The 27,080-nt window shown below is 33.3% G+C and overlaps 1 protein-coding gene across 2 annotated transcripts; it reads left to right on the plus strand.

The window, feature by feature from the left end:
* Nucleotides 1–371: 371 nt before the first annotated feature.
* On the plus strand, nt 372–26,637 carry LOC143237808 (uncharacterized). Of its 2 annotated transcripts, none has more exons than XM_076477420.1 (3): nt 372–1,401; nt 17,934–18,591; nt 24,851–26,637. In XM_076477420.1, exons 1-3 carry the CDS (start codon nt 1,019–1,021, stop codon nt 25,046–25,048), a joined length of 1,239 nt encoding a protein of 412 aa, XP_076333535.1. In that variant the 5' UTR covers nt 372–1,018; the 3' UTR covers nt 25,049–26,637. The 2 variants fall into 2 exon arrangements, with proteins under 2 accessions (XP_076333535.1, XP_076333536.1); XM_076477421.1 differs by lacking the exon at nt 24,851–26,637 and adding an exon at nt 19,268–19,854 and having other exon boundaries at nt 374–1,401.
* Nucleotides 26,638–27,080: the final 443 nt, after the last annotated feature.

Here is a 27,080-nt window from a genome sequence, read left to right on the forward strand (position 1 = left end):
AATCAGGGTAATTAAAATGAAGTTTACGTAGAGAATAACTTTTAAGCAAGAACTAAGTTGACTTTGTGCATTTTCCAACGTCTATCTCTTTAGTCATTTTTTTCTTTATCTATCTTTTTATCTGTTTGTCTCTCTCTGATCTCTTCTTTAAGTAAATGCATGTATGTGTTTATCTATTATAGATACACGCGAGTGTATTTTCGTACAAACCTAGCCCAGTTCACTTAGCACTTTGATCCCATAACCCTTTCCAAGAACTCCCAAGGACTTCGTGACTTGGCTAACACCAACTTAAACAGGGTACCAAGTACCTATCTGGGAAATTAGGGCACCACTCTCTAACCGGGACCTCATACTAGAGTTACATGGAAGGTCAATTGATTCCTGCACGGGCGTCCTTCATACCCTGAAATAACAAAAACATGTGGTAGTATACAGAGGTTAATTTTCTTCTGGCTGAGTATGCTATAGCTTTCCTAAATGTCAGTCCAGGGCAAGAAGCGCGAGCCACGCCTAGCAAGATGCTTACATATGCATAAATGAGATTGTAATTAGTTACATCACTTGCTAAGCGCTGCCGTCAAAATTATAACGAATTTGGGCGGGGTCGAAGAACAGCACGTTGTGGGCGGGAAAAGGAGATGGTGCTCACACTAATGACCATAGCAGTGTGGCACACTTTAAACATGACATGGATCTTCGAAATGCACGATGGGAGCGTGTTCTTACGTTGACCGCGCACGTTCCACTCGTGCGCGTGGTCACCTGCGGCCTCTGCATGGCCTCATACTAAAGTTTGACGGTCTTAATTGGTTCTCGCTCTAGCGTGCCTCCGAGAGCATTCAAGGCATAGCGCCTCAGTTTGTAAAGCGCGAAGCTCCAAGACAGAGAGGAAATTGATTCGCTTCTCAAAATCTAATATAATGACGCTACTCAACACAACTGATTCTCTCTAATTTTCTGTTTTTATGGCAGATTTTTCTGCAGATAAACTACGCTTGTGACACAGCCCAGCAACATGTGGAAGAATCGGAGCACAGCTGAAATAAAGGATCTATACCTTGGGGAAAAGGACTACTGGGCCACTCCCAGTGGGGGTCAACAGGCACGCAACAAGTATACTATTCGTTCCACGGTTACTTCACAAGTTAACAACATGTCTATAGACACGTTACCAGTGTTTGCTATCGTGAACCCTAACATTTTACCAGTCAAGTCAGAGAGAGCATCTCCTGATATGGAGACATCATCTCCTTCAGTTTTACCCAACTGCCCGAGCTCAACTAACCCTATCGTTTCTGTCCCACAGTTGTCTCCCGTAAATCAAGAGGATACGATGAGTTGGAACTACAGTGACTTCATGCGGAGTTTGGCTGCGAAGTACAAGAGTAGTCGGGACAGGTTAGTGAATATTCACGTGTAGGTACTCGATTATTTAATAAGTTCATTTACTCTGTGATATGTATTTATATGTTATGGCACATTTTCTCTTAATATATATCTATGTGTAAAAATCAAAAAGTATGTATTTCTTTAATTCAAAATGTATAAGCACAATTCAAAAATTTTGTACGTCAATACATCTAACAAAATAAAATAAAATGCCCTGTACTTGGAAATGTATTCATGTGTCGATATATTTCAAGATCTTACATATATGTATTATTATCACTATATATATATATATATATATACATATATTTGCAGATGGTTTTCTTGTTAAGATTTTCACATTTATTAAGCCTGTGTATTAACATAGTTTTGATTCAAGACTATTTGGATCTAAGGACGTTCTGACATCATCTGTAAGATAAGTATAGTAACAGTTATCAACATATGTATAGGATGAGCTTATGTTTTCTAATAACGTATACTGTCCGCAACTTGAACGAGTAGAAATTGATGAAGCAACAAATGAAACAGTAAAACAGTCTAATGAAGTCTCCATTCCTTCCTCTATCTTTGTAGTATGAAATACTCCAAAAAAAGAGTGAAAACTCTACGTAGTTACGAAAAGGACATTGACATACTAAGAACCTAACATAAATACCCATTACATATAACCTGGTATACATGTTTGTTGTTATGGCTGAAAGACCAGCAAACGTATATTGATGCTACTGTTTATAAGATTGTTTACACATAGGTGTATCGTTTACCATTAAACAATGAAGCAAATTATTCGTCGTATGCTACCGTTGTGTTTATTTTTTCTGTTTTTCGTGTGTATGAGTGAATAAAATGTGTGCTTGAATACGTATATAGAATAAGCATGCTATATCAAAACATTTAAGCTGTTATAGTATCTGAGTAAAGTTTAGCACTTTATTTTACTTAATACTACTTTATTAGAATGCCAATAAGAAAAAAAAAATATATTTATTTTGAGGATTTGTGTTTTCTTATAGCAAAGCCACATCGGGCTATCCGCTGAGCCCAGCAAGGGGAAATCGAACCCCTGATTTTAGCGTTGTAAATCCGAAGACATAGCGCTGTACTAGCGGGGGATGAGTATTAATACTAAGAATATTACATCTATAACCAACAAGAATATTTCACCTATATATGTTCTTTATGAGACAAAAAATTATTAAATTTTTGTAATAAACTAGTGATGCGACGATTTAATTTAAGCACTTGGTGCTAGTGTCTTCTGGTGAGGGTGTGGAAATTTTGTTCGTTAACTATGCAAAATTAAATGATTACACTAAAGCAGATTTACTCAGCACCTTTGCATGGCTTGCAAAGTTTTGATACAATAAAAAAAGTATATATATATATATTGCAACTTCACATTTCTTATACTGCTCAGAAACAAAAAAGTGCTTATTGATATATGTTAATCTGTGGTTTTAATTTCAATTCATATGTGAGATTTAGTGTTCCAATGAAAAAGTATGAGATTCAAAAATATTATATTTTGAATGTTTTTCCTATTTCTATAAGAGTTAAGCGTAATGAATTGGATTGCAAATACTTTGTACTAGGGCATATAAGCATAAGCCTAAAAACTGTTAATAGGTTCCTTTTTCTTTGACGTACAATATGTTCCTGTAAAAAATAAAGATAGGAATAAAACATGTGTATCATCAGAAGTGAAGTTAGTGGTTTGGTTTAGTTAGTTTTGCATTTCGCACAAAGCTACTCGAGGGTTATCTGAGCTAGCCGTCTCTAATTTACCAGTGTAAGACTAGAGGGAAGGTAACTAGTCATCAGTACCCACCACCAGCTCTGGCGCTACTCTTTTACCAACGAATAGTGGGATTGATCGTAACATTATACACCCCCACGGCCGAGAAGGTGGGCATGTTTGGTGACGAAGAACCCGCGACCCTCGGATTACGAATCAAGTGTCTTAACTACCTGGCCATGCCGGGCCAGGAAGTTAGTGGAATCTGTAGAGCCACAAAACGGAAACGAAAATCACGAACATTTAAGAAAATGATCCGAATAGAACGTGTGTACAATTTACGCTGGAAAATTATATTTATTTTAATACAGAACAATTTAAAAACTCTTCAAATGACGCATATTATATTATACCGTTCGTCTTTAGCTTTCAGGTTTCTCAACAGCTTTGACAAGTTAAACTGAATTGTAAAATAGAAAAAAAAAAAACTAATAATTTTACATGCTAGTTAAAATAACTTAATCATTTACTTTCCACGACATTTAAAGTAGTAACAGACTTTGTCATGTCTAAATAAACAAGGCCTTATAGAGTACGGACAACAGTGTTTGCTGAGTAATCAACAAAACAAGTAAGCCTACGTAAAATCCCTTCACCACGAGTAATAACATGACAAGTAAAACAAGAAATTAAAATTCACGTTAAAATTACACAACATGGATAGCTTCCTGCTAACTCATTGTATTTAAGTGATTAACTTTATACGCACGTATGCATGTTTTCACGTGAACACACTTATTTACATGTTGATAATTCTTGTCGCTGTGGGTCCATTTTGGTATTTTTATGCTAAAATCTTTCATTTCTAATTTACACGCATCTTTTCAATTGGCATGTTTTGGTCTCCCAGTGGATAAAAGACTCTAAAATCTGTGGTTTGGTCCCCCTACGTGTACAGAGTGTAGATATCCCCTTTGTATAGCTTTGGACTAAAATAACAACAACCCCAATACGGGTGTGTGATGGTACCACTCAAATACCTTACACTGTACTAATAATAATAATTTGCCTATAACTCTTCGTTTCTGAATTGCCTGTCAACAGACTTCTCATTTAATCAATTCATCTGTGTTTGTTTACGCACATTGATTTATATTTTGTGTTATACAGTGTTATTTCATTTTAGCTTACTTCGAAAAATTGTTATTCCAAAAATAAATAACATTTAAAAGATAAAATTATAAGCAGAGAAGCAAACGTATACTTTTGAGTGAAAATTCAGCGTAGTTTGTTCCGACCTCGTTTTCCTATATAAACTGTAATTTATGTAATAAATGTTTCTGTATAGTGAGAAAGCGAGAAAAAAGTTTAGGATATGACAAAATGAAGTGAATAACAATATAACTTTTATTCTTATAGCAGTAGATGCAATGTAGAAAGTAGAAAATAACATATAGCGATATTATGCAGGATTTTTCTAGAAAAAGAGTCGATATTTATGAAAAATCCTGGATAACTGTACATGTATTTGAGCCATTTGGTGCCTGTCATATAGCACAGGAGATAGAGCTAGTCCTGAATTTATGTGGAAATTGTGATTAATGTCGCTGAACTGGTATGGGATTGTATTAAATAACAGCTCAGTTAAGAATAGAGGCGCATGGTTTAATTATTATGCAGTCTTGTGGGGTGTTGAAAGACATGACTGGCCTTTTAAACTGCGGTCGTATAGACTCTTGACCGGTTAGTGTTTGTAATTCGTTGAATGGCCTCTAACAGAAAATTCAGAATGCTTATGCTAACCATAAAGTCACGATGATGTTATTCGAAACTAGAGATCAGTAATAATGAACTATTTCATACTAAATTAGAACCATGTTAAAAATTAGTTAATTAATATTTGTCTTTGAATAACTCACTGAATAATGGAAATGACTATTCATCCCGTTTTCAAGATATATTACTTTTAAAGGAAGAACATTGAAAGAGCTGAATATTCTAGCCAATAATCCTGAGACAGCTGTTTTTTGAAAATCACAAAAGAAACAAACTTATGTGATTGCGAGAAGCAACATTTTTCAATCATTAAAAGTATTAAAAGTTTCACAAAACAAGAAGTATCTTTTAAACCATAAATATCGTTAACAAACTCTGGTGTGAAGGAGTGAGGAATAATCTTATCAGTCACCTTAATGATTAAAAACTTTTGTTTTAAAGATAATATACCAATACCTATTTTCAAGAACAGTAAAGATATTTTTGTGTGACAAAATGATAATTTTTGCAACTATTAAACTTGAAATTGTGTTACAAAGTTTTGATGTGAAGGAAGACAACGAACTTCAAAAATGTCAAAACTTGTAATATGAAGATAAGTTTTCCAATTTTAAGAGCAGTAATAAAGGTAACAAATGTTACCTTTTTTTAATCACGAAAAACCAAAACTGCTAATATTTACTAGTAGAGTTATAGGTAAAGTCTGGAAACACTATTTACATAGCTTGTTTGTTTGTTTTTTTAATTTCGCACAAAGCTACTCGAGGGCTATCTGTGCTAGCCGTCCCTAATTTAGCAGTGTAAGACTAGAGGGAAGGCAGCTAGACATCACCACCCACTGCCAACTCTTGGGCTACTCTTTTACCAACGAATAGTGGGATTGATCGTCACATTATAACACCCCCACGGCTGTGAGGGCGAGAATATTTGGTGCGACAGGGATGCGAACCCGCAATTCTCTCAGATTACGAGTCGCACGCCTTAACACGCTTGACCATGCCAGGCCTACACATAGCTGATTAGAAATAACAAAAATATGGGAGGAGAATTATTTAACATAAGAAAGACAATTCGTCCAGTCATAAACATACGTCTACATTCTGTCACAAGTAGGGATGTGTTAACTGCTTCGAGTAAAGACCATATCCACTTTGTTTTGTGTTTATATAGCGCAGTCTGGGAAACTAAACCCAGTGTTACTTCACAGACAGCAACGGCTGTTGTGTTCTTTTAGTATTCTAGAAAGTAACTCACTGAAAGAAAAAAACGTGTAGGTTCTGCGGATCTTGTATTAACTTTAGAAAAAGCAAAACATAAACAGAGTACTTAAACTACTGTTGCACATTTGTTTTGATTCAATCTGCACATGTAGTATTTTCAGGTGAAACTGATTATACTCTAGAACTTCACCGAATAAATTAGTTTAACAAGAAATTAGACAGTATATGGTTATCACAGAAAGATGTTGAATTAATACGGGCTGAGTTTTAGACTTAAGAATAAGGTCGAACACAATATGTAATGAACAACGACAGGAACCTTTATTAAAAACATTTGCGGCTTTTACTGCATCAGTGTGTAGTACTTCGAGTTTCCTTCTCTCAAAATGAAATCCTGAATCCTGGAGAACTAATTGCACACATTGAGAAATCAAGGGATCACTGGACTCATTGAAATTCACTTTAGAACTGACTTGGAAAAGAGCTTTCAGCTCTCAAAGAAACATTTTGTCCTGGTGGCATCATATTGTGACTGGTCACTTTCTCTTGACGTTCATCGACAGATCTCATTCATTCGGTCAGCGGAAAGACCTGGAACCTTTAGGAGGGTCAAGAGGATGATACCTAATATCATAGAGAAAAAATATTTAAACTCCAAATGCTTAACCTCAATGATGTTTCCTTTTTTCTTCTTCTTCTTCTTCTTGTTTAGCTTTGTTCTAGTTTTGTTGCTAAAAACAGTCTTTGGAATATAAACTGACGTTGACGAGTGTAAGGGTTTTAGTTAAACGTGAGTTCATCATTCAGCCAGTCAACAATGGAATGATTCGTCTAGACCAGGGGTGGGCAACTTATATTTCATAGTGGCTACAACCGTGGCTAATGAAAACAACGTTGGCCACACTATTAAAAAAATTAAAAGATCTTAGTTTAATCAAAATATCTTCATTTCAACTAATCTTCAATGTGAAATTTTATGGGGATTTTCATCAATAAGTTTAGTGAAATTTGGATTACTATCTATGCTCAATGATCATCTTAGCTCTGCCTCTAAATCTATGTCAGTAAACCGAGATCTGTATCTAGACTTGAGAAAATCTAGCGTAGAAAGTGTTGACTCACACATCCATGTGGATCTAAACATGGAAAATAATTTTGAAATTGGTATCTTTAAATTTGGAAGACTCTCAGTCAGTATACTCGGTAGCTTTAATGAGGATTTGTATAGATAAAGGTGGTTTCAAATCGAGTGTTACTTGTTCATGATTAGTTAAAATGATCTGAAACTGCGCTTCTTTCATGTTGTTGTTTTTAAAGACAATTAATATGTCCTCCTATCTTTGTGTGTATGTAGAGCTCTTTCGGTTTCTCCTATGTTCATATGATGGAAAATGTTACATGTAAGCTGGTAAACAACACTGGAGACAAGACACTGATCTTTAGATTCCAAACACGTTTGTTTGTTTTTTGACACCAATATACACTACAGAAAGCCCCCCACGGTTTCGATACCCGTGGTGAACAGAGCACAGATAGCCCATTGTGTAGCTTTGTGCTTAATTCAAAACAATAACAACAACACTACAGAAACGAAATAATTGACTAATAAAGAAACTTATTTTTTCAAAATCTGTTAACAGCATGGATTTTTTGCTTAGTCCTAGATGAAGTAGAAGAAACAAAATATTATCCTAGGTTCGAAGTGGCATAGATTTAAAATCTATTTTTTGTTCCAGTGAAAAATGACAGATATGATAATCCCCACTTATAACAATAACTTCATGCTTAGTTCAACCGTCTTGGTATCTATAATGATATATACATACATAATTGTACTAATGTTTCTCTCCTGAAGAAATAAAAAAGCACTTCCATAATAATATATCATTGTTAATTATTTCGACTTTATAACCGACACTGATACTCACGACCTATGCTCATGATAAAGGCGTACCTTCATGAGCAGATCCTCACGTTGCTGGGAAGTTAATTAGACTTACTAAAACTGTATCACGTACATCTATATATTTAAAATGCTCCGAGCCTAATTAATTCCGGCATGTGATTGTTGAAACACCAGGAAAATGTTTTTTGCCGGGCATGAAAAGTCGTGACCACTTCTAAAACAATTCTTGTTTCTTCTATTGGCTTTCTTTTCATGGTGTAGTTACAATCAAAGAAATAAATGGATCTGCATAATCCCTTTAAGGTATATCATACTACACAATGTGGTATCTCTACTACAAGCACTAAAATGTCACAATACTTCATTCATCACAAGTCAATTGTATAAATAGATAAGTGGAGAGCCTTGTTACTGTGGATTTGTTTATAGTACTGCAATTTTAGTTCAAAAGGTTAATACACTCGTTAAGAATAGTCCACTTATTACACTCCTTCATACTTGTACGTACACTAGATTCTCAGACGACTCATATGCTGTGAAATATCAGATTTTTGTATCTCGGTAATAATCCGGTTTCACTTTAGCTATTAATTTAACAAGTAGAGTACGTGGTTTCTTAGTCTCTATATCTATGTAAATTGACACTATCAAATTATGTAGGATGTCCATTAAATCTTCATCATCTTCATGATTTCTCGCACATTTCACATTTAAACCTCAGCTTCTTAATGACGTGTTGTTTCGAAATGTTCATGAGCCTATCAGTTTTTTCAATTATGTTTCCTTTTGTCTTTGGTAAAATGCACAGGTAACTAATAAGCCTTCTGAACTAAGTAATATATTTCCTGTGATAACTTTATAACTACCTGCAGTTAAACCAAATGCTGTGGTGTACTGACATATTTAATTACCTTTTTCAACTTATACGGTGTATTAAAATACCTTTAGGTGCGGTTTGTATTGAAGCCGATTAGTATTATTCTCTTATGCTTGCATTGTTTTCAAATGTATTTTTTTATTTTGGTCATGAATTTATAAGGAGGGTAATCTAAGATAATTTAAGTTCGATATGCTCACCATTCATTTGTTGGTTGTTGTTTTACGTAGCACAAACGTGTTACATTCTTCTGTAGTTTCATTATAGACTTTATTATAAATACACGCTGGGGCGACATGTGTCATGTCATTTTAAACCAGAATACATATCAAGCCTATTATTGATTCACTCTTGTCATTCGTAGTCTGTTCTTTGTGTTCCATGCACAATTGCTGAAATTTTTCTTAAAACAGTCCTCCGTTGGCATAGGTATTCTTGGTAAAAATCACTGTTATTGCAGTTAATTAATACATAAACTATTACAATTGCAGTATTTTGATTTATGATCCCGTCTTTTACGCATGTCTCATTACTTGGCAGTCTTTTTCAATAATATATTGTTTTTCTTTTACATTGTTTTCGGAGTTAATTCTAATTAAAGTTTGATCCAAGAGAAACAAGAACATAGGAAAAACGATAGTCTGTTGTTGTTGTAACCTTGTTATATGTGTACTTAAGTTTATGATGGTGCCGTCTTTTCATAGATAGGCACTTCATCATGTTACTTCCGATGTTCATACAAAATCTGTTTTTCGATCTGGATTTGAATTGATACTATAGTTCTTTGATATGTAATTTACTGTTCCTGCAACTTACCTATTGCAAAATCAAGTGTTGTTGCATCATTTTTACACATGGTCAGTTGTAAATTATTTTCATACACAGTTTAATGCTATTTCAGGCTTTTGTTGTATATGCTAATACAGTTGCTCTCTTCGTGTATATTCTAATTGTTGCATTTTTTCTCTCAAATAAATTCCAATTATTGAAAACTACGCACTCCACTGCTCTTAGGCCCGGCATGGCCAAGCGTGTTAAGGCGTGCGTCTCGTAATCTAACATATATATATATATATGTTGACCTTTAATGGCACTTGGGTTTCACGAAGTATCCAGTAATCAACACTTCTACTGTGACCCCTGTCATATTGAACACGACTGTGTTGTCAAACCTCCAACTGGGCATCGTTCTTTCTGTTATTTTTTTCTGGATGCAGTCAAGTGTTAAGGCCTTGCTACCTGGGTCACCTGAGTCAGTGTCCCACGAATCTCACTGGTTAAGTAATGATGGTGTTTAGGAGTTAAATACTGGCCTAGAATTTACATGTCTCGTACACTAGCAGGCAACTTAAAGAATTTATCACTCAGATCTGTGACAGGCCGTCACCGCCTCTCTCCGCTAACATGGCTAACGTTATTTACAGCTCATACATTTTAACAGTATCTCAAGCGAAATAAAGACATGTCCTCACTAAGTGTTTGCTTGCGTTCTACAAAAGAAATATACAGTGTTTCGTAACTACATCCGAGAACATGAGTTAAGATGTAATAAAGTACAATTTTGACACATGTACGTAATAAACAACATCACACAGCGGTTTCTATTTAAGCGAGAAATTGAAAATGTGATCATTGAAGCCTTACCGCTGTTACATGTTACTGTTCCTCAAGAATGGCCTTCTATATAGCACGAGCTGTGCGGTACACATATTTACGTATATATATCAAAAATTAAAACCGAAGTTCTTTGTTCAAAGAATATTCACTCAAAGTAAAAGAAACCGCCAACTAACAAAACTTAGTAGGTATTTGGATGGGAAAATAGTCTGAGTTGGAAAACAACTCCTACCATTTAATGTTCAGTGTATTCGAAGATTACCTAATTATTCTTCGCGTCGCACGTGGTGGCTGCATGAAATCATATTTTGTAGTACGGATTTGTCCAGGTTTAGAGAGAAGGGTGATCAGAAGCAGTTGGACGTATCTAAGATGATTCTTTTCAACCAACATGATGACAACATCTCATAGTTAGTTGTCATAGATGACTTGCTATCATTATTTAATAGGCACTGTGTGTACAACTAACATATTTATACACAACTGTGTGTTTACCTTCTCTTGGCAAAAATAAAACATTTATTTTGACCGAAAAGGCTTCTTGAAGGAAATTATTTTTAGGTTTTTTCCTTAAATGTCTTAGCCCATTCTCTGTTTTCCAGTACTACTTTTTAGTGCTTAACAATCCCTCCATACGAGTGCATAGCTAATCATCATATGGTCAAAAAATAACGTTACAGCAACAGTACCCAATTGATAATTATTATAATTAAGAAAGGAATTTTGGTACTTACGTATTATCGGGGGCCATTAAAATCACTTGAATGTATGAGAAATTTTAGACATATTAATACAATACTTTATATACACAGTTTATTTAGATTAATTTATGTTTTTTTTCTTTACACAACAACAACAAACTTAATAATATCATCTTGTGATATTTTTTGCATATATCATACATTCAGCAGGGAGAATTCCTTTGCCTTGTAAAAAAGATACCGCATCTTCTTCACTTCTCGGTAGATCCAAAATTTTAATAATCTTTGAGGCGAGGATAAAACGTAGTTTAACTAGATTTTTTAAAAAAAATGTAATGTTAAATTTAATCACATTACATTTATATTAGATCTGATAAAAATAATTAGGAAAGTAATGCCCCACACCATCAATACATAAGTACCGGAATTTTTAATCATTACGGGTTTTTGTTCTAGTCTCAAGCTAAATACTAATTATTCCAATATTTAGGTCACCATCTAGATGTTATTGATTTCTAAAGGATATATTAGAATACTTTAGTGATTATTCAAATGATCGTACAACATGATGCCACATGATGTAAGAAGATTGTCATGTGGTAACATCTGAGGAGCTTGTTGTGCATTTTAAGCATGACCTGGAGGTTAGGGTCTCGACTCGCAAATCACAAGTTCGAATCCCGTCATCAAACACCGCTTCCACCACATAACGTAAAAAGAATTCACAGAGTATTGTTTGTTTGGAATTTCGCACAAAGCTACTGGAGGGCTATCTGTGCTAGCTGTCCCTAATTTAGTAGTGTAAGACTAGAGGGAAGGCAGTTAGTCATCACCACCCACCGCCAACTCTTGGGCTACTCTTTTACCAACGAATAGTGGGATTGACCGTAACTTCATAACGCCCCCACGGCTGGGAAGGCGAGCATGTTTTGGCGCGAGTCGGGCGCGAACCCGCGACCCTCAGATTACAAAGCGCACGCCTTAACGCGCTAGGCCATGCCAGGCCCACTTCACAGAGTAAAAACCATATCTTGACATTTGTTGTCAGGAGCGGAATTATTAGATGAAAATAAAAGTGGAAGAACAGAATTTAGAGTAGACTGCAACTGTTGAAAATTAGAATACCAAGGGTCATGTAGTGAGATCCAAACTTTAGTAAGATGATGAAATTATTAAAACAAAGTAAAGAAGAAAAGGGCAGAAAATTAAAATAATACCAGGAAGATCAAAACAGAAAATATGAAGAAAAATATACAAAATGAAAACCAAAAACTCAAGAAAAAATTATAGAAAATTAAAAGAGGGCCAAGAGGAAAGAGATACAATATTAAAAAAAGATCAAGATGAAATTTACCAAATATTAAAATAATACTAAAAATAATATTACAGGGTTAAAAAAGACGAGGTATTTAAAAAAAATTAAAATAAAAAATAAATATAATTGAAACTATTAGAGACATAAAGAGAAATTTCAAAAATGATATTGAAGAAGTATGGAAAGGCTGTTATAACAAAATTAAAAAAGTAGAGCAAGGCTGTAATCTGTAATGACAAAATTAACGACATCAAACGTGTAGCAAAGAAACGCATCAACCACATAGATAGAAACATTCATGATACAGTATAACATCTTGAAAACTGATTATTTAATGCAAAGTACAAACCAGCCATAAATCTTTCTGCACTTGCTCAAGGATTCCAATAAAATAAACCATCTACCACTAGATATGGCCAAGGAGAATTATTTAGTACCAAATTCAGTTCCAGAATTTATCTCGACAGTTCAGTATCGGCCAATTGAAAAACTAACAGGCTATGATGGGAAAGTACCATGGGAATTATACGAGCATCAGTATTAAATCATTTCTAGAGGCGGCTCATCGAGAAAACTAGCTTTGACAATATTACATAACCTTCCAGCTGAGAGCCGTAATAACTGTCAAATACTATTAACCACCTTGTTGAACAAATTTGTAGAGACTCGAAACAAATGAGAAAAGTTTTAGAAAAGAGTGTGGAGGGAAGAAAAACTTGCAAAAGATTTGGAAAGTATTTTCCATCTATTTTACCTTTTTACGAGATGGCAAACTTGTTGGCATGTGACTAAATCAAAGAAGCTTTTACCAAGGAGGATATGAGGATTAATCAGAAGCAGAGTAGGTGTACATCTTGAAAGGAAGCTCTGAAGTTAACAGTGAAACTATAATTAATTAATGTTACAGGTAAATAGATAAAGACACTACTTTGAAGTTATAGGTTCATCAATACTAGACACTTAAGTGATAACAATCGCACAGGGCAATGAAATTTATTATTATGATCACTTCATATGATCCATATATTGATCAAATAACTGGTTTATTGCCTAGTTGTCAAAATATTTTTTTAAAACTATTTCAGACCCCATATGCAGATTTTAGGATAAATAATCAAGCTATTACTCTGATACTGGTTTTTGATTGGTTCACTGTAGAATACTATAAAACTCCCAAAATATTCGCTTACTTGCTATATATCTAACTCTTAATCAAAACTCATTTCAAAACCCAAATCTAAAAATTGGCTGCGTAAAGTTTCATCAAAAGATGGTAGTACATACACTTCAAACCAGATTTTTTACCAAATGACACTGAACGAATATAGTTCTCCTCTCCAAAATATTTTTTATAAAATAGATAATTGTAATATAATTTTTAACAAACAACAAAGTAGCTTAGATACATAAGAACAAATCTTTATTTTAATTGTACACAATGCTATCCGTGCCCAAAATTTTAACTGACCCAGTGAAATTACAAATGCATAAATAAAAAAATCATTTACATTATTTCCAATGCTCTCTCATTCATTCCCAATATAATATGATAGGTTCTCTTCACTTCTGATTAAACATTCTTTAAAGCATTAGTTCTTCAACTCTGGGTAAGGCTGAAGTGACTACACTGTCTTCATCAGGTTCACCTTAAGTAACTTTTTCACCATTTTCTTGGGCTCAACTATTTTTCTTCCAAGTGTAAGTCCCAGAAACATTATATCTCCGTAGCCATTTGGAGTTTTTCCAGTATTCACCCTTTATCCAGTATGTAACATCTGAAATATGTTGTGTGATTACACAAGAGTATTCTCAGTTGCTCTGCAGCTTTTAAAACATATCTTTCTTTCTTTGAAGTCTCAAGCATGAAAGTGAAGTGAATGTGACTTAATATCATAGCATTTCTTCATTACCTCCACAGTTAAGCTAAAGTATAGTATAGTTGTTCCTGTAAATTCCTCACAAAAGCAATGCTTGTAGGTTTGCGTCCATTGGTCTCTTGATGATACAATCCACTACTAGTCTAAATCCCATCATCATCATGGTTGGTGAATAACCTTTAGCTTCATACACATAAATCCTGTAAGCCATGAATAGTGTTAGTGATCTAGTGTCCCAAATCGTGTGATTTCTCACTATACTTGGAAAGTTGCTTGTTTAGTTGACACATTATACGATTACAGTTACTAGTGGTGTAATGGTGTTGACCTAGCTTAATTTATGTTTGTTAGTTCACGGAATTCATAAAATAGTGCTGGCTCAAAGTTTTGCTCCAACCAGAGTTACGTTCCATGGATAAGCCGAATCTTGAGAAGGACTGATCAACCAACATTTTTACTACTGTGATTGTTTCTTGATTTGAGATTGCATGCATTCTAGCCACTTAAAAATATAATCTATAGCTACTGATATACTTCTTTTCAGTATGGGCTTGTCCCGTGATATCAACTGCTATTCTTCCATAGACACTCCAACTTAATACAGTTTGAACGTCGTTTTCATTGGTTTAGATGACACAACTTTTACAGCTCATACTTTATATGCTCGACACCATTTTTAACATCTCTTCTCTTGCCGTTCCAGTGAAACATTTCCCAAAAATGATAAATGTCGTCTCCATTCTGAGATGTTTCTGTAAAAGACAATCATGTGATCGTCCAAAATGGTTGTTCCTTTGTTCAGTTTGAGTTAACGCATATTTCTGCATCATAAAAGATTGTAGACGAAACATGTTTCATTGAGCCCAGTATGATTTGGTCTTAGACCTTGTGTAAGATATTTTCTCCTATGATGGCCTTGTTGATGACCGCTCCATTGTTTGATAATAGGTTTTATTATCGGATACTTTTTTTCTGTTCTTGTAACAAATCATTATTTAGATAATTGTTTCTGGAAGCAACTTGTTGACATGATTGAAGTCATTCTTCATTTTTACAGTGTTTGTACTTTTCAACTCAAAATTGTCGAGTTAGATTGTCTGCATTACCATGAACTCTACCTACACAGTATTCAACCTGGTAATGGTGCTGTTTCAGTCTTTCAAATTCATCTGAATACTTCTTCCATGGGTCTTATAAGACTATGAAGCTAGCATAAAGTATCATGATATGTCTAAATGGTTGTCCACTTAAATAATGGTGAAAATTACGTAAAGCACTCATCATAGCCATTAGATCGTTTCTGATGATGTAGCAATTATGTTCAATGTTGCACAATAATTCTGTTGCAGTGTACCATCACACTATCTCTTCCTTGTTGTTTTTGCAACAACACAACTCCTATTCTATAATTATTGACATACACATACATTATGAAAGCATGGTTTAAATCTGAAAATGCTATAACAGGGTTTGGAGTCAGGCCTATTTAACCTGTTGAAAATCTTCTTTATAATCTTATCCCAGACTAAAGTTTGTCTAATATCCAATAATGAATAAAATATCCGCAAGGTAGCTGTTTCAGTTCCTTTTATTCCATTGATGACAAATACGTACAACTTCGCTCACACAAGTCATGTACATTGGAGGTTGTACATTATTTTAGTGGCTGGTTTAACTAATACTTATGTTGTTCTAATATCTTTACTAATCCAAATTGTCCAATTTTTTGTCCACACTTCAACTTTTGAGCAGTGTTTGAGAAATTAGTCACAACTATAGGAAAACATAATCTATTTAGCAACATTATAATATGTCCAATCATCTAGCGATTTCGCATAAGGATATCTCTCCATAACTGTAGGTTCTTTGAATCCAGAGCCAGTGGTATCACGGTTATTTACCACAGATTCTGGAGTGAATAATATCAGCTGTTTTAACTCTTACCGTAGATCTCAGAATGGACTGTTCTTGCTTCAACAACCTAAGTGGCAACTTCTCTAATACATTTTCAGTGTCAATTCTTTAAATTCTAGTTTGCACCCATTTTTAATAAGAAAATCAAGCTCTTAAAACATTTATCTCTTAGTCTGTAGTACAGACTTTCTTAATAACAACACGATCTTGGATCTTCATATTAACTTTTCCAGGGCTATACATTGTCATTGAATGTTCAGTTGCTCCAGTCAATTCATTTTCATAGTCTGGAAAGTAACTCTTACCCAAGATTCATTATTGTATAATGTTCAACTGAATTCAATACCTACAGCCATTTGATATTTGATCCTGAATGCTATACACAGAAGTCTCTTCCTTTCTGTTCTTTATGTGTGGGGCTTGTCTATACATTGACTGACCTGGACCCTGGACAGTCAGCTTTCAACAGTTTAACTGTTGTTGTTCTCTCTATTTCTCTTGTTTCTTTACCAACGTTGTTTCTTGTAATGATCCTTTTTCCACAGTCATAACACTTAATAATTTTCTTACTTTTGGTTGTGTCTTCCCCTTTTCCTAAGATGATTTCCTTTATTTTCTTCTATTTGACTAAAGTTAACATTTTACAAAACTTCTCATACATCACCACTATCTTATTTTGTTTTTTCAAACCAACTATACATTTTTGTGATAGCTTCCGCTTTTTAGCTTTTCTTGCTGTAAATAACTTCCTGTTGCTATCACTAACCATTCTATTTTATTTGCTGTATCTTACATTTGACTGTATGCATATTTCAAATTGCAATTCTTGTCATAAAGCATTTCGGACAACCTGAAGATGAGCTTGTTAAAGATTGTTTTTTCATTTGTTGCCATATAGAGAACTAATAAATTAATTCTATAAAAAAAACATCTCGCAATAGACTTAGTTGTGCAGTTGAGTAGAAAAAAATGGGAAAGCTACTCTATTTTTTAAACTAGCTGTTGTAGTGACTCTCTGTGTTGTCTCATCCTTGTTCTGAACTTACTTTGATATGCCCTTACTTGGTTTAAACTGTTTTCTTCAAATTAATTGCTAGCTTGATCACACCATGTTCTTTTGCGTATCTCTTACCTCTAGCAAACAACTGAAATTGGGGAAAAGTGCTTCCAAAGCTCCCGCCTTCAATTAAAATTATTACCGCTTATTTGAACCAGTTATTCGAAGAATGTCTTGAAATTCGTAAAGCAGTACTATAATATATTATACAGTGTAAAATCTCCTTGAAATTATTATCTTCTGCATTACGCGCTTAGGAAAATTATAGTTTATGTGTATTGAATAAGGAATAATAAAGGAAAAAACGTGCCGCTAGTCTCCCATATTAGAAGAGTCCATCTTTTGGAATAGAAATTAATATTTTCAACCATTCATGTACGAATGACTCATATTATATAATAAGGTTATAATTGATTCATATACTGAATGTTTATTGTAAATATCTTTTAATTTATACATGTGTAACTGAAATGAAAATAATAAATAGTTATGAGATATTTACTAACGGTTGGGTTTTTTTCTATGCTCACGTCCTCCTCTCAGCCACTCTAATGGAATGATCCAGACATACAACAATTCTACAGTGTCTCTCCTTCCTCACACTACAGACGATGGGGTTCTTCGAAAGACGAAGATCTACGCTCCTTATAGCAGTACAGGCGACTTTACATCATCAAAAACCCTTTTAGATTTGGTAAGGACTGTCAGTGCACAAAGTGCCTCCCAATTAGAAAACTATCTGAGAAGAGCGAACAAAAAACCACTTGAGGAAGAGCAAGATGATAATTCTCATCCCTTAGACCTTAGCACATGTCAGCTAAAACGACCCCGTGTAGACAGTCCAAAAGATTCTATACAACAACCTTTTTCACAAGTAGAAGCAGTTCTACAACCAATTATTAGTACTCATAGTAGTAATTTTATGCAACAAAACAATTATTTGCTTATGACTTCTCCAAACTCATCGATCAGAAAAGTGCCGAGTTTGGTAACCTTAATCAAGAGACAAGACTCCAGCCCTGATCGTGATTCTTCAGGAAATGGGAATATTTTTAGTAAAACTAGAAATGGACGATGTCCATCCTTATGTACAAAAAACTCTTGTTCCAACAGGTCAGAGGCTAGTGATATTAGCAGATGGACAGTGGATGATGTTGTCGCTTTTGTCTTCTCATTAGAATCTTGCACAGAGTACAGTGAGGTAAATATTGTCTCATAAGAGCTAGAACAAAAACCTTTGTTTTAGTATTTAATTTGTTGTTTGGCATGAATATATTATTTAATGAAACATCCTGCTAAAATAGTTCTTAATTTCATATAAAATGAACTCGTACTTTATAATCGAATGAGTTAAATACATGTGAAACCTAAGAAAAATGTGATAATTAGGTTGTAGTTCTAAACTGTGAAGAAAAAACGAAAAAAATCCTTTATTATTAAACGAAACAAAATAAAAACCTCCGTACCCCTCGGTTTCCACTTGTACCAATTATTCAAACCCAGAGTCTGGAAATACTTGCAATGGATTCATGATATGGAAACCGAAGATGAAGACGGCAGACTAAACATAAAGCATTTTACTTAGAAGTTTAGACGTTTCGGAATAGCTTATAATATAACATAACCATTAGTTTATTGAGTTATTAGGAAAAGTAGAAGTTGATGGATAAAACAATGTTTATATGTATATTACATAGTGGATCAGTTACGCGTGAAAGTTTAGAATAATTTTAGGTCTAAAGAGCTTTGTGAATTATTAAGGGTTGGACGGTCTTTAGCTATGAAGAGGCTTTCATTAATGTAGAGTTCAAGGTCTGACGATCCTGTGATGATGATAAAAAAATCGTTAAATCAGATATTGTGACCTTTGTTTTCAGAATGTGTACGAATGGACGAGTGGCTGGATTTAAGTAGTGGAAGGTTGGTTCTGTTAAATATCCTAAATGTTTAAGTAGCGTTTCGTTTTGCCAACGTACGTGACCTTACAGTCACTACACATATATGAGCCATGAAAATAGGAGTTTACGTATACAGTCTGGAAAAGAGGACAACAACGTATAGATTTTATCAGATGAAGCTTCCAGTCATACCTCACGTACAGCAATCGCTGACATCTCAAGCAACGAGAGAATAAAACGGGTATTCATGCTACTACATACGAATTCTATGTGATTGGACTGTTCAAACAGGCGATGGGAAACCGTGGTTCTCGAACATTAGTTTAATGACCGAACTTGGCTACACGTACTCTTTACGACTTAGGCTTCAAAATCATTTTAGTACATAACTTACCCAACATTCTATATTAAGGAAAATTAACATTATCAATATAACAGAGAACTAGCATTGTCATGCAATAATAAGAAAAACTCTTTTTTTATCAATTGACGCATGTCATAAGATATTGTTAGAGGTATTTTAAACGTTTTAGAAAGATCATTAAAGCTAAATTTTGCCTCCGTTAGCATTTCGTTTATTTTAATTGAAATATTATCACTAAACATCCTAATCAGTCTTCAAAATAGTTTTATTTTTACCTTTCTCTTATCAGTTTCAGTCCTTCAAAATCTTAAGTTACTCGGTATAATATTTTGAGAAATAAAAATGGTAGAGACAGCAGAAAAACTGAAAGATTTAAGTAAGAGTTGTACACTTATGTAAATACCTAACAAATAATAACCGTTTACTTAAGCAGTTTCTTGGTCAAATAGTTCGATGCATATAGGTGTCTTGTAAAATCTATAGGTATAGATTAATAAACGTATAATATTTGAAAAAATGACAGAACACTGCTGTAGGTGCAAGTTTGTGGTGGGAGGGAAGATATTGTGATGTTTAGTGTCAAGTTCAAGGTTTATTTAGGTGAGTATTTTGAGTTTGTGACTGGATGTATGCAGTGTCTCTTTAACCTTGTTTTATGCATATATGCCTGGATTCATACTGATTTTTAGATGTTGTGGTTAATGTGAAAATTCTAGCTTAGTAAATGCTAATAAATTAAACATTTTGACGATCCTGCCTAATAACTCTGGGTCACAACATGTGAAGATAAAGCAGGTTTTTTAGAACAACTAGCTAATACCAACATCAAGATAATGCTGTTGTGGCTGTTTTTATATCTAGAAAATATCATTATCGTGGAATACTATCAATGGTTTACGTTTATCTAGCCAATGTCATCATAAAGAAAATGCTATTAGTGGCTTCAATAAAAGTTCACTGTCATGTGGTCATGATATTTCGACGGACAAGTATCCTATATTTTAATGTCTTAACCGACTTTGGAAAGCTGGCAAGCATCTCTGAAATCTTTTTGAATGAAAAAATGAAACATTCGTGAAGGATGTATTTCTGATAAAGAATGAACGAATGGGGTATTGCTATAGCTTTTAATAGCAGTATAGAGTCACTCACATGAGGCATTTTTTTCATGAACATTTTAAACAACCAGACGTAAAATAAAATAGTTTCTTGGTTGTGTAGGTAAGAAATGTAAATTCCACTGCAAGTTTTACAAAAGAAAAATGAATACATGTTAGTATAGCTTAACTTACCCATGTAATATTAGTAGGTCTTAAGAGTTTAGCTTGCGGGTTGATACGATAAGTAATTTCATCTAAGGTCATAGTTACAGTTTTATTTTCTATTGGTGTTACCTATATCCGAATCAACTTTGTTGAATTCTTCTATATGCGTGTGGGATCTTAAAAAGAATAGAAATAAAAACTGTACTTCGACTATTTCACCAGCTCAAGAAATCCAATTAAATGCTATAATAAACTTACACTGATATAAGCTAAGAAATTTTGAATTTTCTTCGAACGTTTGCATGCAAATCTTTAAGCAATTTGCCTGTGATTTTATCGTGTAAGTGGGAATCATTGGTTATTAAGATAAAATGAAGACAAGAAGTGAGTTGTACAAGAACACTTTGTTTATCTGTATTTATATGAATATCAGCATGAAATCCAGAACTAACTTGTGTATTATAATTGCATAGCGACAGCGAGCCGGTAACTTAATTTATTGCCTCCTGCTTTAATACAACATGACAATAGGGGAGAATGCAAACTTTAGTCCTACCTAGATGCATAAAATAAAATAAAAATATATTTATAGTTCACGTAGTTCTTCAACTGTACTGTTGTAAGCAGGTTTTATTTTGCTTTTATTTGATGTAATCGACAAAAATTAACATGAAAAATGTCATATATCCACTTTAAACTATTTTTAGTCACCATACGAAGTCATTTGCATGAATAATAAAATAAGAGTAGAAATGTTGAATTTCTCTCCCTTTGTTATCCTTTACCTTACGTGTTACAAAACACTCAGAGCATCCGAAGTCATAAAACTCATATCAAGAATTAATTAACATCTGTTTTCAAAGAGATGTTGTAGGGTGAATACTTAATGGTTAATCTTTAGTGATCTACATTTCGTTTAACCAACCAAATGATTTTCATACGCAGGAAACTTAGCAAACAGATTTATATGCGTAACTAAGAGTAGAAGACCTTAGGACTAAAAATTGGTTTTTGAATTACATAAAACACTTCTTTCAAGAGAAGGATAAGTGGTAATAAAATGAGTAGTTCGATTCCCTTCGGTGGACTCAGCAGACATCCCGATGTGGCTTTGCTATAAGAAAACACACACACAAGTTGTAATAAAACACTACAAATGTTGAAACTCTCAGTTCTAATTAACTGAGCTCTTGTATTGCAACAAAAATTAAAATATTGGTGATTCGAAAACGTATGCGACCGTCAGTATCACTTGTAATTAAAGATGTAGCTGGATAGGAAGAAAAGCAGTAACGTAAGCATTTTATTTATTAATTCCTACAGCAAAGATCACGTTTTTAGGCGTCACTCTCACTGTAATGTTAACACATTTATGTGTTATTCCTACTGTACTGTTAAAACTTTTATACATTATTCCTGAAGCAGTAGTACTTTTATCCTTTACTTCTACGTACTCCAATGTTTCTATATCTCAAAGTGTGGTTATCTTGCAATATATTCACCATCATTCATGTGTTGAAAGGTATTTTCTTTGCAGAAGAGAGAATAAAACCATCGAATTATAACAACCACGAGTACTGTTAACTACTCAGTTGAGGAACATTCGTGTTAATAAAAAAGTTATTTAGATGATAGACATTTTTACTAAAGAAAATAGTTGGATTAGAATTATTCTTGTTAATAATAGAATTATTATTATATAAATATATAATTATTATATAAAGATCTTATCTTTATATGATAAGAGTATTCTTGCTAACAAAAACATAAATATTCTTAGTATTTCTGCCAACCAACAAGAATATCAAAAGTTGACACTGTTTTTGATTATGAGTTCTTCCTATTAAAATTCTGCTTCATGGAGACAAGAGTTTTCATGCGAAGAGACTTTAGACGCTTTCCTTAACACAAACGTGATTTATAAGCAGAGTGATTTTGTCTCCTTTTGTCTTTTTAATCATACTTACATAGTACAGACCTAGAACACTAGCTGAGTGACTATATACGCTAATCTTATGTGGTATACAAGCAGAATAACCACAGATGATATTTTTCATGATTATTAGACTAAAATGTATTCATTGAAACCAGAATTTATGCAGTTACATAGATTCTAATTTAGATCGTATTATTCCCTAAGAAGGATGATAAAATTGGTTGTTTTTTTATGTTTCAAAAATCATATACAAAATCATTTTAAGGTGCTTCCGACATTCTAATATCCGTCAAATTAACTGTTCGGCCATGTTATTGTGTTGTTCGCGATTAGTTGTGATTCTCTGAATTTGCTGTTCAGTTAGGTTGTTTATAACTGGAATGAAATCTTCAAAGCTCGCTGTTCAGTTAGGTTATCCACGACTAGACAAGGTTTTCGTGTTTACTGTTCACTCAGGTTGTTCACGACTGGATGAGATCTTTCGAGTTTACTATTCAATTATACTGTGAACTTGATAACAACTGGCTGAGATCTAACAAATTTACTATTATTGTCAAGTTGCCTAAGACTGGCTGAGTCATGTCGAGTTTACTGTTAAATTATATCCTGGATTTTTAGCTAATTGAGGGCTGTCGAATTTAGTATTCAAATTTTTCATGGTCAGAAGGGACGATTATTAAAATCCACAATAATTTCCCTCTCTACCCAACTGTTGAAGAAAGTGAACTCCAGTAAAGCGTTAATACATTTTTAAAAATTATTTACATACATAATATAAAACAGTTATAGGCTTGATAAGAACTTTAATGAAGTTAATGGTTACAAATGGCCTAAACTACATGTATTTAAGGCTGCGAAACATTATATATAATTTTTAAATAAGTAGAATTTAATATGGGTGAATATGATCTACTCCTGCTTGTAATGTAGCCGACTCAATAATTTTATTAATGTACTCAGGTTACTATAAATGCTAATTCAAATTTGTTAAACCGTTTATCGTGCGGGTAATGACAACCCCTTCTTACATTGTATTCACGACTGATCCAAAGGTGTTGAAGCACGTGTTTCGATAAATCTATAAATGTATGTATGTACAGAGCCATGTCTTAATCCAGTTACTTCTAAAATTCTTCTCTGTACTTTAAACATACGTTGACATTCTGAGCTATCTGAGCAAATGTCATTTGACATCTTAAGAATTCCAAAGTTCCCAGAGTTTCCCACCTATGAAAAGGAACTCGTCGACTTCGCAAAACTTTCCGCACATGGATCTGTGTTGTTTTTTTTCATGTAGAGAACAAGTACTAATACGTTATGTAAAATATGCATCGTAGGTGGTCTCTTGTAAACCCGCATTAACATAGCTTGGTGCATATGTTTTATTCACATGAATCATGAAAGCGTGAAACGGGTTTAGCTCTATTATATATATATTCGTCTAATTAACTATGTAGCAAAGTTAAATACAAAATTTGCTGCGCGATAACCTGTAACAGTTGGAACTTAGTAATTTACAGTGAGATAAATGTATTTATTTATATTTAAACGTGAAACTTTCGACCCGGTAAAGTCAGCTGCATAAATAAATAGAAAACAAAGAAAATAGTGCTGATGTAATATGAGAAATTATTGTCAGAAAACAGAAAAGCAGTCTAGGGTTAATTCTAGTGTTTTATGTTGTTGTTTTTTTTCCAACGAGATCGAAATTATTCTATAAAGAGTTTAAATAATTACTAGAAATGGATAAAAACTCTATATTCTATAGCACTCGGTTTTAATTCATTTCTGTCAAGACTTCTTTGAACCTAAGTCTTGTTCTAACAGTTGAATATTTACTAATATTCTCTTAGAATCATATTTCTATACGTTCTTAAGTGCTAGATTCCTTTAAAGTTTTTTATAGCGAACGATTTTTATTATTTCTTTCATAAATTTAAAAACATAAAACCTTTAAAGAATACCAATGCTTCCGTTTTATTTATTTTGCTTCACAGAAGTTCAAGGAACAATCCATAGATGGTGCTAGTTTATCACTTTTGACTGAAGAACATTTGACCACTTTCTTAGGGATGAAGCTGGGTCCAGCCTTAAAACTACGAGCCAGCTTGGCCAGACGTATTGGTCATTGTGCCGTTTGTATGCACTGTATACACTGCCATTCTGCAGACCAGTACAAGTTCAGTGAAACATAACCGTGGCAAACATTTAAAATGCACATGCACAGGAAACTGAAAAATACTTGAGAATTTTCCAACTGCCATTCAATATACCATACAAGCACCTGCAGTGAAGAAAGTTTTGAAAAATACACCTTCATACCTAAACTCATCCGAAAGTAACTGTATGATGAGTTATAATACGTGATCAATAAGATGAACGAAATTTGGTTTCTTGTAAACTGTAAAATGACAGACCATATAAAAACAAAAATTGTGACAAAATTACAACGATGTGATCTATAGCACAAGCATGCAAAGGCTATCATTGTGTTTTTCGTTGCAATTCTCTTTCTGTAGAACTGTAGAAACTAGGTGTTCTCAACTTATCCTAGTTAATACAAAGTATGCGTAACGTACTTCATGTTTCTTCATGTCTCCGATACGTATTTGAAAGTTGTCAAAATTGTTGCAAAAACAAAACACATTTGAACAATCTTGAACTTTGCATTATCTTAAAACAAATTTCCACTTGTCTTATTTTATTTCACTGGCATAACACAAATATACTTTAACAAGTGTTTTTTAGTTATCATTTGTAAGACTGTTGCGATTTGGCCATGTTTGTTGTCAGAATGCTGCGAATGAGCCATATCTACTAATATATATATATTAGATTTTCAAGTTTTTCAATGTGGAATCTTTCTTCTACTTCGACAACGCCCAGTTTACTTTAAATTAAGAAAACACGATTAATCCCATGATATTTAAAAAATACTTAAATAATTGTGTATTTAAAATTATTTTAAGGTTTTCAAAAACCTCATGGAGTTTGTCGTATTTCTTACTATTAGTACAAATTATTAATCACCAGAAGATGTCAAATGGGCAATAACGATATTCATAAACAAGCTTTGAATTTTGGAATAAGCCTGATTATACACTATTAAGTGATATCTGAAATATAGATTTTTCTAGCACTCAAACTTTAAGATAATTTCCAAATAACATTCGCACTCACACATGTTTTCAAATATTCTTCAATTTAATATTATTTCTATCACGGGAATTAAGGGTTTTAAGGGAATTAAGGAATTTGTATCTATTTCTGTTAGAAAACCTGATAATAATGGAAGTAAAATGGTTCCTACAGATTATAATTTGAATATAAAGACTGTGTAATTTGTCATACTGGAAGTGGCGAACATAAAACCTGTTCGGTTTATGAATTGTGAAACTGTTGAATATGCGAAGTTCATAAAAATGATTTTTAGTTAAAAATAAAATCTCACGCATTAACAGTTTCTTATAGAATCTCATAATGTGATTTTTCTTGCACTTGTTTAACAACAGAAAAATAGTATCTTTTGTGTGTTATCCTCATTCATAGATGGTTAATTTTCAAGTGATCGAATGCAGGAAAAAAATGAACTGAATTTATTGAAATAAAATTAAATGTTATTGACTGTTACTTAAGTAATGAATAAAAAAGATTAATATATTGTGAGTTGCTTACGTATGTTTGAAGTTCCTGAAAAAATTCGTTAATAAGGTGTATATAATGTATATTGTATATCTATGTACGAAAGGAGAACGATTTATTGAAAATTAAAATACTATTTACCTGTAAATTGTGTAACTTTTGGGTGATTTGCTTTTTCGTTCTTAAACATTGTTACAAATTGTCATTTAAGAGTTCATAAAAAATAAGAATAAAACTGAACAAAATAAAATAACGTCTTCATACATCACATTGTGCCATCAGTATTAAATTCAAAAATTTTCATAGTACCAAATACATTCTGTGTCATTAAAAAGTCATTTTATAATTAGATATTAAAGAACAAAAGCTCAAATTGCAGATATCAAGTCATCTGGTAGAAATACATTTATTTCAACCTTTTGTTTATCAATATGAGCACATTACACTTCCATCAATTTTATGTTGGGCCACTTTATTAATGTGAGAAGATTTTAATATGTTCTTTCATAATAATCTATTAAAAATTGATCATTAATTTATTTTTTCTTACCTCACAGATGTATTTCACAAACCGTCAAGAAAAAT

Source organism: Tachypleus tridentatus, chromosome 13 (genome assembly GCF_004210375.1).
Source record: "Tachypleus tridentatus isolate NWPU-2018 chromosome 13, ASM421037v1, whole genome shotgun sequence".
Classification (NCBI taxonomy): domain Eukaryota; kingdom Metazoa; phylum Arthropoda; class Merostomata; order Xiphosura; family Limulidae; genus Tachypleus; species Tachypleus tridentatus.

Excerpts from the sequence above, each read along its gene's own strand:
- LOC143237808 (XM_076477420.1), top strand. The coding sequence starts at position 1,019 with ATGTGGAAGAATCGGAGCACAGCTGAAATAAAGGATCTATACCTTGGG. Across the intron at positions 1,402-17,933 it reads TACAAGAGTAGTCGGGACAG|CCACTCTAATGGAATGATCC; the intron begins GTTAGTGAATAT and ends TCCTCCTCTCAG. Across the intron at positions 18,592-24,850 it reads CTTGCACAGAGTACAGTGAG|AAGTTCAAGGAACAATCCAT; the intron begins GTAAATATTGTC and ends TTTGCTTCACAG.